The sequence below is a fragment of the Colobus angolensis genome, unplaced genomic scaffold, assembly GCF_000951035.1.
Source record: "Colobus angolensis palliatus isolate OR3802 unplaced genomic scaffold, Cang.pa_1.0 Scaffold345, whole genome shotgun sequence".
Classification (NCBI taxonomy): domain Eukaryota; kingdom Metazoa; phylum Chordata; class Mammalia; order Primates; family Cercopithecidae; genus Colobus; species Colobus angolensis.
In genome coordinates this window covers 2,465,738-2,478,556 of record NW_012116766.1, presented here as the reverse complement: position 1 = coordinate 2,478,556, position 12,819 = coordinate 2,465,738, and the positions used below count along the sequence as shown (strand labels likewise).

Genomic DNA, 12,819 nt, shown 5'->3' with positions numbered 1-12,819 from the left:
TGGAATACTATGCAGCTATAAAAAAGGATGAGTTCATGTCCTTTGTAGGGACATGGATGAAGCTGGAAACCATCAATCTCAGCAAACTATCGCAAGAACAGAAAACCAAACACCGCATGTTCTCACTCATAGGTGGGAATTGAACAATGAGATCACTTGGACACAGGAAGGGGGACATCACACACCAGGGCCTGTTGTGGGGTTGGGGGAGGGGAGAGGGATAGCATGAGGAGATATACCTAATGCAAATGACAAGTTAATGGGTGCAGCACACCAGCATGGCACATGTATACATATGTAACAAACCTGCATGTTGTACACATGTACCCTAGAACTTAAAGTATAATAACAAATTAATTAATTAATTAATTAATTAGTAGCGCTAAGCTACTGTTTTGTAGCAGTTTGTTACACAGCAAAAGTTAGCTAATATGGTAGCTTTTCGTGCTCCTTAGTTTATTTCTAACTTCTTCTACTTATGTTTACAGAACCTATTCAAAGACACAAACTAACTGTAGCCAATTTCATTATTATTCCAAAAGGATTTTACATCCCAATGCCATAAAATTGGCAGCTTCCCTGTCCCATTGACATTGGGCTTTGTTTTATGACTTGCTTCAGCCAAGGGCACATGAGTGGTTATAACACATGCCACACATGAGTGGAAGCTTTAAGAGCTGTTGCACATTTTGGCCAGCTGTTTCCTCCCTCCGCCACAAAATAGCATGTCCTCAGTAGTGGATGCCTCTTCACTCTGGATTCTGGAGTGATAAGGACGGATGAAGCAGAGCCTAAAGCCAATCTGCAGTTGCTGCAGCCTACATATAAGCTGAGTGATAAATACATCTTTGCAGTTGTAAGCAAAGTTGGGGATTGTTTGCTATGCAGAATAGCCTTGTAAAGCTTGACTGATAAAATTATTAAAGAGTAACCCTACAAAAAAATCACTTGAGTGAAGAGTTTAGTTCTAATTTTACATAAACAAATTTTGTTTTTTTAATGTGCAAGATGTAAAATATACTTTCAGTCTCTATGGGTTTCTCTTATTGAAAAGGATCCTTTAGTTATCTAAAATAGCATGTTTCTATAGGATATAGTCTATTAATTACTCATTACATAACAATAGATAATGGCAAAATATGTCAATGTAAACATTATAGACACTGTCCAGTTTGTACGACACCAAAAAAAAAAAAAAAAAGTCAACATAGGCTGCTCTTTCATGGAGACCTTTAGTATGCCCATAACCCTAGCATACCTCCCCCCATACACACATATAAGGAAGGAAGCCTTCCCTCTATGTGATGAGTATCTCCTAACTTCTATGATAATGAACAGGATAAATGCTAACAAACTGACGAGTTGCTGAGAAAAATGAATGCTCCTTTGTGAGTGAGACTCTGAGAGTGAGTAGAGCACTTACTGGGCTAGGGACAGAATCAGGATCCAGCTTCTTCTGGGGCTGTGGCGGACCAGCCAGCTGTGCAGGACCTCCGGGGAAGCCTCCTGGGTAAGAGAGTTGTGCGCCTGCCATCTGGGGGCCAGAGTTGGCTGCTTGGAAAAAATTTAAAGAGAAATGACTATCATCCCAAATCCAGCATGTAAGACTTGTGACGATATTATGCTGTTCAGTCAAGCATGTTGTATTTTTCATCTTATTAAAAAAGGCAAGGAGTCAAGTGTGAATGTGGTTCCCCATTTCTGTGCTCTTGCCAAAACTCTTCAAAAACTACCATTCCTTAAAAGTAAGTGATAAATACCTAGTAACATAAGAACAAAGCTGATTTTCAGTTAAGGGTTCCCCTGGGTAACCCAAAGCATTTCCCTGAACCCTGTCTACCTTACCCTGCTGTGGAGGATATCTAGCACCCAGGGCCTGGCCTGGAAGTGGTGGGGGCTGGTACTGAGAATTTGGAGGAGCAGGCCCAGAGAGCCCATCTGGCCTGTACATTGGTGGAAGCAAAGGTGAGGCACCAGGACCATTGAGTGTGGCGGGTGGTGGTGGAAGAACTTGAGATCCAGGCAGCAAAATGGACGGCTGTGGAGGTCGTGGAGGAGTCTGCAATGATGTGGCTGACAGAGGGCCAGGGGGTCCCTGGCTTGGAGAAGCCATGCTTGAACCTGCATGAGAAAGACCAGCCCGCTTACATTTCTCAACTCTCTGACTTCTGCAAAGTACATGATAGAGATGCTTGTTTTCCTGACATAAAGCAAGAGGACACCCTTAGAAATACATGCTTGGGTTTTTTTTGCCACAAATTGAAATCTTCATTCAGAAAACAGAACAAATACTATTTTACACAACTGGGATTTTTTTTTAGGACAGGGTTTTGCTCTGTCACTGAGGCTGCAATGCAATGGCAAGATAATGGATCACTGTAGCCTCAACATCCAGGGCTCCAGTGATCCTCCCACCTCAGCCTCCCAAGTAGCTGAGACTACAGGCACACACCACCATGCCAAGTTCATTTTCTTTTTATTTTTATTTATTTTTTTTTTGTGGAGATGGGGTCTCATGATGTTGCTCAGGCTGGTCTCAAACTCCTGGGCTCAAGCAGTACTTCCTCCTTGGCCTCCCAAAGTGCTGGGATTATAGGTGTGAGCCACCATGCCTGGTCTGGAAAATTTTTTAAAGGTAAAAGCAACATTTATAATTTAAGCAAGGGAATTCATAGGATAAATTTTAACTCAGTTGTGTAATTACATGATGTACGCATTAATTAAAGAATTTGTATCTGGTACAAAAATCTAGAAAATCATATAAAAATTCTATTACATAACAAGCATTACTCAGGTAAACTGCACATTCAATAAAGTATTTGCATCCTGTGTGTGACTTGACCAAACAAATTTCAGAATTAGGTAGAAATAACCAGAGAGAAGAGAAGGGCCACCAACATGCTCTCCAATCATATTGGAAACAGCTGTAAAACCAGATTATGTTTCCTTTCTCTGATTATGGGAAACTGGGTTGCTTCTTTGGAGACTTACCCATTTTGAAACGAGTAAAAGACAGAAAATAGAGGGGTTCTAATGACACTTCAGAAAACTAATTTTAAGTAACATGGAAATATTCTTCATCTAGATAAATGGCTGACTGTGCTGTCATTACAGTGGAGCTTTCCATGACTCATAGGATATACAGCATTTCTGTTGATGTAAATCTCAGTACTGTGACTCTTTCCTTTCTTATTCTTCTCTTTTCTGCTTCACAACATCTGAGCTTCCATTCTTTCCATGATCTAAACACATAATTAAAATGCACCGTGAAACAATGAGTACTGTATTTCTGATTTGGGGGCCCCATCACAAACAATACAAGGTTTAAATTATCCTTATTTATTTCTTAAAATAATTTCACTGTTCTAATGCTTATTTGTTAAGTCAGGATTTTTTGTCTTTTTTTATTGTTCAATCATTGAATGGAAGGTATTCTGAGGGTCCTTCAATTACCTTGAAATAAGTGGCAACATGATCAAGAAAACAATTAACTATAGCCCTACATAAGATAGATGCTTTATTATTAAAATGTCCAAATACTACTTCAACACAGTATGCCCTAGTTACATCTATTTTAAAAATGAAGAACACCTCTCTCATTAAAAATAACCAGGACACAAGGCAGTCAATAAACACGAATAATAAAACTATTACCATAGCTGTTGATTTGCATAGCACTGAGCTGGCTGCCCAGCTGGGTGACAGATGAAGTGGACATAGGACTTGGGTAAGATGATTGTGCAGAGGGTTGGTATGGTACATATGAGGATGCCACACTGTTGACAGGTGGAGGGCCTGGAAATCTGAGCGAGGAAAACAGGATGTTAAACAATATCATAGCATCTCAAGCAAATGACATACAACAATGTAATTAAATAAGCCTGTCTAGTGGGCCTAGGAAAATGACTGATATTATATACTAAATCTTTAATTAAGTTTGACATGAGCTCAATATGATCATGTAGCATCATCTTATATTTATGCTCACATGCTGAACATGCCAAGACAGAAAAAAAATCCTACTGTGAGCATAAAACCAGTTCTGGAAATCAGTTTGGGAAACTGAGCCCACCAGAGCCTTATCTATACTAAAGTTAATCATCAGTAGAACGAAAATTAAGAAAACAATACAGCCAGAAGCAGTGGCTCATGCCTATAATCCTAGCACTTTGGGAGGCTGAGGTAGGAGGACAACTTGAGCCCAGGAATTCAAGACCAGCCTAGGCAACATAGTGACACCCTGTCTCTACGAAAAATAAAACAAAATAAAATAAAAAATTAGCCAGGAGTAGTGGCACTACTTGGACGGTTGAAGTAAGAGGATCACTGGAGCCCAGGAGGTCAAGGCTACAGTGAGCTGAGACTGCGCCACTGCACTCCAGCCTGGCAAGAGAGCCAGACCCTGTCCCAAAGAGAGAAAAAAAAAAATCTAAAAAGTACATCATGCTTTACCTTTGATTTAGCTTGAACTTATTATTTATTTTTTCTTGTTCTGCATTAAACAATGGCCACTATCTGGACAGTGTACCTAGCATGGTTAATCTGCCAAATGAGATTAAAGCCTGCCTGAGAGTCACATTATAAATTCTTATGAATTTTAAATAAAATTGAATTTTCCCAAATGGTATACTCTGCTTTCGATTTCTCTGTAAACTGGAAACTATTTCCCCATGGCCCATGTCTTGCCTTCTGCCTCCTACTGCCATTGAGAAGTTAGGAGCAGAGCCTGAGGGAAACCATTGCTTGCCTAAAGTCTCACCATTTATTTGTGACAACACTAGGACCAGCGTTTTTCCAGGTCTTCAGTGAGTGCACTTTTCAAAGCATCACACTAATTTTATGTTGTCATTTTTCTCCATATGTTTTAATTGATTATTACAAACAAAACAGAAAATTAACCTTCTAACCATTACTCTGAGTGAACGACATTTAGCATATTTGCAGAATAATATCTCACACTTTGAGATAAATAGGTGAGTGATGAAAACTCTCTTTTCCACTCATACCTCTGAACAGCTTATTTCTGCAGTCTATGTTTCATCGGAAGCCGGAACTGACTTTGTAATTTAGGACTCTTCTGTAATGATGCAGAAAAGCCTGCCTAATAAAATACATGTTGCAAGAAAAAAAAAAGAAAGAAAGAAAATGCTCTTTCCAATGTACCCACAAGTACAAGCTATCCTATAGCAGAAAATTGTCTAGAAATGATTGAATGAATAACATTGTAACCCAAAAATATTGTTAAACAAAACTATCCAATTTCTCTCCTGTCAAATTTTCCAAAAAGCCCAACACAATTAGACTAAGCACCGTTTGACTTAAATACTTTTTGGAAGAAAATGAATAAAAGACAGAAAATACAAATATTAACTTTTCACAGTAAAAGTTTTCTTTATATCTCTAATCAATTAATGACACTGGTGAAACACAAGCACAAAAAATCTAATTCTAGTCTCACATGACACATTTAAAATATGTTGTGATCACTAAAAAAATGATTTCAAGAATTATATTAAAGGTCTGTTTTGTAAATCCATTGTTTCCTAAGATGAAAACATTTCTTCTTTTTAAGAAATAATACTTTGTCATCTTTTAAAAAAACTTTGTCTGCCAGACACAGTGGCTCACGCTTGTAATCCCAGCACTTTGGGAGGCTGAGGCAGGCGGATCACGAGGTCAGGAGATTGAGACCATCCTGGCTAACACGGTGAAACCCCATCTCTACTAAAAATACAAAAAATTAGCCAGGCGTGGTGGCTGGTGCCTGTAACCCCAGCTGCTCGGGAGGCTGAGGCAGGAGAATGGCGTGAACCCCGGAGGTGGAGCTTGCAGTGAGCCGAGATCACACCACTGCACTTCAGCCTGGGCAACACAGCGAGACTCTGTCTCAAAACAAACAAACAACAAAAAAAACTTTGTCATAGGGAATAAATGAAGTAATTACACACAGGCAGAATACACATGTACTACAGAATGGATGCAGTGAGGTATGGTTACACACTTTGGATTTGATAAGCAGAAACTGGGGATGCTGCATTTATATGGAGAAAAAAGCCCCCCAAAACAATGTCAAAGGTGTTTCATAAATGTTAATACTTTTAAATATACAATTCTGTGAATCATTTTTTGTTTTAACAATACAGGTAGGACAAAATACATTTCAAACAGGAGTTATAACACAAGCAGCTTCAAGTATTTTTTTTTAACTTAACAAAGTTAAGGATTTAAAATAGAGAATGAGAGACTGTATAACCATCAGTTATTACTTTCAACCAATAAATGCCTACTTATCATTCAGTGCCTAACATATAGCCCAGGAGTTAGGTTTCAGAAATTCACAAATAAATTATTTCCTTCTGACCAACTTAAATATGGTAAGTTTTAAATAGATTTGGTTTTTAAAAGCAATTATTATCAATTTTAAAATAAACAGAATAGTATTAAATGGCTAACAAAACGCTCACATAAATGAGGAAAGAGATGAAAGAACATCTTAAATATACAAATTTGTTTAATTTTTTTTTTTTTTTTTGAGATGGAGTTTCATTCTTGTCGCCCAGGCTGGAGTGCAATGACAAGATCTCAGCTGCAACCTCCGCCTCCCAGGTTCAAGTGATTCTCCTACCTCAGCCTTCCGAGTAGCTGGAATTACAGGCATGCACCACCATGCCCAGCTAATTTTTGTACTTTTAGTAGAGACAGGGGAGACAGGGTTTCACCATGTTGGCCAGGACGGTCTCAATCTCTGGACCTCGTGATCCACCCACCTCAGCCTCCCAAAGTGCTGGGATTACAGGCGTGAGCCACAGCGCCCTGCCCATATTTTTTAACTTCATTACTTTATTCAAAGTCACATAACATGTCATACAAAGCAGAGGTGGGAATCCAGGTCCTCCTGCCGTAGCATGGAAACCTGGTGTATAACTATAAGTAAGCCACTTAATCTCTGTAGCTCTAAGCTTTCAAATTCTGAAAAAGAGCAAGTAAAATGGAATGGCCCCCCTTTTTTTTTGCTATAATGTTAAAATGAAGAACCATACAGAGTTAAATAAATGTTTCTCATGTTGACTGCCTTTATTTAACATGGCTCTAGACTGAAAAACATTCAATTATATATTTTAATTTATGGTTTCATTGAATGTCAAGTATATATTTTAATTTACTGTTTCACTGAATGTCAGAGAAGAGCAGATTCACCATCAGAAAGAATTCAATAAAGAATTACTACCAGATGATTAATAAAACCTGAAAATTTAGCCTCGATTTAATCCTAATCCTCTGTAGAGTTGATTCCATTTTCTGTGGCCTGTCCAACTTCAAACACTTCCCATTTTGCAACAAATTGCTCAAGAAATGAGATGTACACTGAAGTTTGTATGCGGAATTAAGATCCCAAATTTTTCAAAATCTGATTGAAACAAAATCAGAATTTTGAATACCTAGCCCATAGAGTAGAAAAAATGAAAGTTCCACTACATCCTATCATCGTTTTCCACATTAAATTGAAGAAAAAACAACTATTTCTCATATTTTTATTGCTCCTTCCTTCATCTTTTGTTGCAATCAATTTCTTAGTAGATTCACACATACTAGCTTCAATTTGGGAAGATGGGTCCCCTGTTCCCTCAAATTCACTGTTTCTTCATCAGAATACATCACTTACAATTGATTGATTGAATTTTTATCTTATAATTTAAAACATTGATTTTTAGGTTGCAGATTTTATTTAATATCCTACCCAGTAGTAAGTCTATATAGATAACTTTAGCACTGCTTGCAAGTTTAAGGCATTTATTCTACCTCAGTCAAATCAAAAAGACAAATAACTAGGTATGACTTTTAAATTTTATAAAACATTATATTTAAAATAGCAGTATTTTACATATAAAAATTTTACATAAACTCAAATCAACGTAGTAACTTTTTTATATCTTGTTTCTGTTTGATAATTTAGATACAGTAAAATTAAAATATTTCTTTGGTATACTAAGTACAGGTGACACAGATAAAATGCTAGAATCCACAAAGAAAAGTCATATGCCATCTATGCTCTTTGACAGCCTCTGTCATCAGACTGGTATGATTCACCTGCACAATCACGGTGCACTTTACCCTTGCATTGCGCTACATTCACAGAACTGTGTTCCATGAGGGCAAGGCAGCAGGAAGGCTCAGCCTGAAATACTACACTTTTCCCTGACTTTTTCAGTTTTTAACCCCAATTCTAACCTTCAATCCAGTATGCAAGTTGTAGCAAGTGAACAGTAGAAGAGAGAGAGTAAAATCTGTCAGTACTTCCCTAGGAATCACCATAAAAGCAGCTTCTTTAAGCTGTCAAGAGACTCCTGAGCTGTCATGAGTAACTACATTGAGCTAAGGATGGACATGCTATAAACAGTGGACTTTTCAGATTCAATGGAAATGATACTGACAAATGCTAAGGTGCTGAGTCCATGGGCACTGTGCACTGGGAAAGGTTACTCTGCATGCGTTAATCACTAAAATCCTCAAAACCATGTATTATTGTTAAAATCGTCATGAGCAAACCGAGGCACATAGAGGTTAGGTAACTTATCTAGCTAGTAACCATCTAGGCCAAGATGAGCAAACATGTCCTGACTCTAGAGTCCTCTGCTCTTCACTGGGCCAGACCCTGTGCTGGGCTCACAATCATAAAGTTAGGGCCTGCTTGATGGCAAAGTCCATGGTTTACTCACTCCTAAGCAACCTACTCAAGTGAAATAAATGGCAATAAACAAAACAAATCAATTCCAGGCTAATACCAGTGACTAAAACATTTTTCTAAACTTGAAACCAGCTGTTCAATCTTTGCATTTCTTTAAAAAAAAAAAATCTGAGATGCCTGGAAGTTCACAACAATAATTTTTTTTTTTTTTCATTCCTTGAGACAGGGTCTCCCTCTGTCGCCCAGGATGGAGTATAATAGCATGAATACAGTTCACTTCAGCCTTGACCTCCTGGCCTCAAGCTATCCTCTCACCTCAGCCTCTGAAGTAGATGGGACCACAGGTGCATGCCAACATGCTTGGCTAATTTTTTAAATTCTTTGTAGAGATGGGGTCTCATCATGTTGCCCAGGCTGTCTCGAACTCCTGGGCTCAGGTGATCCTCTCGTGTCAGCCTCCCAAAGTGTTGGGATTACAGATGTGAACCACCACACCCAGCAATGATGAATTTTTCTAGGTCTTCTCCCCTTTACTTCTGGACTGAGAATTCTATATTCTGATTTTATAAGTGAGGAAAATGAGGACGGGCATGGCCAAGGAACTTCACCAGTGTCCACAGGTGGCAAACTGCTTAAATCAGAAGAGGCATCTTGGTTCTCCGTCTTTTTGCTCTTCCTCTCTTGCCTTTCTATCACTCTTCTGAGACTCAGGGCAGTAGGGTCACGTCCCGAGTAAGGCCCTTTGACTTCTTGCTCCAAGCTTAAACCACTATCACACTTAATGACCTACCCTCTGCATCCCATAGCTACCATTTCAACCGGCAAATGTTATTATGACAAACAAGAGCCAGCAAGTTCCAGACTCACAAATGCCCTGTAGGAGAATTAACCTGATGACTTAAAAAAAAATCCCAGAGGGAGTTTTCCTATTATGGAGGACTATAGGCTTCATGAAAGGCCATGACTAAAAAGCTTCAGCATTAGAAGGGTCTAGAGCCATATCTAGGGGTTACTGCCCACCCCTCCCCACCCCCAGACCTTGCTACCTGGGAAGGAATCTGAGAAATGAAGCCTCTGGGTAATCCTGGGAGACACTCCAAAGCAAACACTGCCTGTGACTTGGCACTGGCTTGGCACAGGTTCTCGGCAGCTACACCTCACCGGATAAACAATAACGGGATTTCTAACAGGGAAGGTTTGATGCTGGCTTCTTTCCCAGGGACTAGTCCCTAGTGGGCTGCAGGCTCTAAATATTTCATACATCTTGGCTTCTCCAGGCCTGCTTCCAACTTTTCCCTTCCTCAATTTATTATAAATACAAACACAAGATTTATTTCCTGTGTTGTTTTTACTACAGCTCTGCCTTTTGAGAATCCCTCACTGGCATCTGTGTGCCTTCCACATCAAGCTCCTAGACTTTACCACTGGCAACAATCTGATTTAATTTTAAAATATTTATTAAGCACCCATTGGCACTGAGCTCAGTACTGTGAAGGAGCCAAGAAAATAGAATGATTTAAAATTTTATTCAAGAATATAGGCCACGGGCATCTAAAGGAATTAGAAACTGACATGAAATTCTAAAATGAACATAACTCAAAACTAAAATGTATGGTATTGACACAAGTACTTTTTGATACATTTTAAAATACCTACTAATATTGTCTTTTTCTTCATAACTTTTCTTGTTTTTTTTTTTTTTTTTGAGACAAGGTCTCACTGTGTTGCCCAGGCTGGAGTGCAATGGCACAGTCATAGCTCACTGTAGCCTTGACTTCCCGGGCTTATGGGATCCTCCCATCTCAACCTCTCCAGTAGCTAGGACTACAAGCATACGCCACCAGGCCGGCTAATTTTTTCTATTTTTGTAGACACGGGGTCTCACTATGTTGCCTAGGCTGGTCTCAAACTCCTGGGCTCAAGCCATCTGCCCAACTCAACCCCTCAAAGTGCTGGGATTACAGGCGTGAACCACCATGCCCAGCCATAACTTTTCTTATTGCTTTGTTTCCTAGGGCAGTTATCTAATAGATCCTTTCAGGGATGTAGACATTTCAGTCAAACTTTCAACCAATAAACATACAAGCTTAGAAGGTATTTCTGAAATCATATTAGGAGAATATACAAACGAAGGCTGGAATCTACCTAGCTCACCTTTGTTGAGGGTGACTAGCAGCATGAGCTCCATTCTGACCAAACTGATGGGGCCCAGGAGGTGGAGGACCCGGAGGCAACATTCCCCCAGTGGCAGTGACCCCCAAAGGCCCTGCTGGCTTCATCATACCTGCAAGAGAGGGGCATGAATTTAGAAGTGTATTAAAGTACAAAGAGAGATGAGGCAAAGTCATTAGGTTAAAAATGAAAACTAGGTGGAGGAGGAGAGAAATAAATGGATTAGAACAAAATCTCTTTCAAGCTTAACCATCACCTACAGACCTGTCAACACCAGGCTCTGGCATGAGTATTTGACTATCATAATGATGAAAGAGGAGAAAAGAAGGGAACCATTTTGTCACTAAACAGAAATTAAAACAGAAAAAAATAAATTTGCATATGACAGAGGCATTTGATAAAGCACATTATCACGCAAAGAATACTAGAACGCGCAATGAAAAACGGCAGTTAGATATCAGAAATAAACCTGGAAAAAGCAGGAAGGGTCATGGTAGAGCATTCTAACTGTAACGAAATGGGACATGGGGGAGAACACTAGAAATGCCTTTGACTTACAGCACAACAAAAGCAGATGGGGAGTAGGGTCTATTTTTCTAAAAATCCTGAGCACTTCCTTCAGAGCTTAACAATTTTTCCAGGATCCTAAACAGCTGGATGATAAACAGCTGGGGGACTGCTCACTGAGAGTCAGACTCATCATGCTTGCTCAGACAAAATAGGGGACCACATGCAATTAATGAATGCTTCTGGGAATGACTGTTTTCATTTATTAGCAGCTCTTCTCAATTAGAGACCTTTAAAGACTTCTCTTTGGAACTGTCTTCAGACATTTCTCTCTTTTCTTCTTGAGAAATTGCAATAGAGGAGAGCAATCACTGGGCTTGGGTTAGAGCAGTTCAAGGCCCCACATGGTTACTTATTAGTTGTATGACCCTGGGCAAGAAGCTTATCTTTAAGGACCTCAGTTTTCTTCCTGCAAAATGAAAGGCTTAGACTAGATTACCTGAGACCTCTTCTAGCTTCTAGAAAGAAAAAAAGAGAGAAACTTCAATTCTTCTATCTGCTCTCTCCACTTGGTTGTTTTCACTCGTTCAATTTACTTTTGACCATACCCTGCTCTCTGGCAAGGTCTTCGATGACCACCTAGCTGCCTGCTGTGCACTCTCCGCTTTCACTTCGTCGTGGTATTTCATATTAACGTTTCCTTTATTCCCTCAGATAGAAAGTTTATTCCCTTGGATAGAAAGGAATTGACTGATGACGTGTAGTCACCCAGGAAGAGTTTCTTATATTGTCATCGTAATTGCTTTCGAGAGAATACTTTCAGATGTTTGCATAATCTAAAATGACAGGTATCCAGTGAAGTGCCAGTCTTCGTGAATAATATTGAAACTTTTCAAGGTTTCTTCTCTTAAAATAGGATTCCTTAAACTGAGGACATTTTTATATTAATTCTACATAGTTTTACTTAGCAAATTCATATACCACTATTTTCAATAAATGTTATCCTACATTTTAATACAAAGTTCTAAACCCCAAACCCAGCAAAGTTAGAAAAACATGAGACTTGCAGTCACAGACAAGTTTGAATTTGTGACTCTGATAAGATATTTTATATTTCAGAGCTTCAACTTGTAATCCCATGTCATGGCAATAATATTCCCTAGCTCCAAGGATTGTTCTGAGAATTAAATGAAGCAATGGATATGATGGTTTTCAAAACAGCTGTTTCGTCTTCCCTGGCCATAGCCCCTGCACTCTTTTCTTGAGCATTTTTATTCTAACAAAGCATATGCACCATAATTACAAACACATTTATATTTTCATTTTAAAAACATTATTTTGGGCTGGGCGCGGTGGCTCAAGCCTGTAGTCCCAGCACTTTGGGAGGCCGAGACGGGCGGATCACGAGGTCAGGAGATCGAGACCATCCTGGCTAACATGGTGCAACCCCGTCT

General features: G+C 39.2%; 1 protein-coding gene across 1 annotated transcript in view; it reads right to left on the bottom strand.

Annotated features, from left to right (window-relative positions):
- Window positions 1-12,819, bottom strand: part of SEC24D (SEC24 family member D) — a 109,761-nt gene that overhangs the window by 87,715 nt on the left and 9,227 nt on the right. Inside the window, exons 3-6 of the mRNA XM_011952714.1 lie at window positions 10,841-10,970; window positions 3,655-3,803; window positions 1,846-2,121; window positions 1,424-1,551 (exon numbers count right to left, since the gene is read on the bottom strand). Coding sequence (XP_011808104.1) covers window positions 1,424-1,551; window positions 1,846-2,121; window positions 3,655-3,803; window positions 10,841-10,970 — 683 coding nt within the window. The remainder of the gene's footprint in view (window positions 1-1,423; window positions 1,552-1,845; window positions 2,122-3,654; window positions 3,804-10,840; window positions 10,971-12,819) is intronic.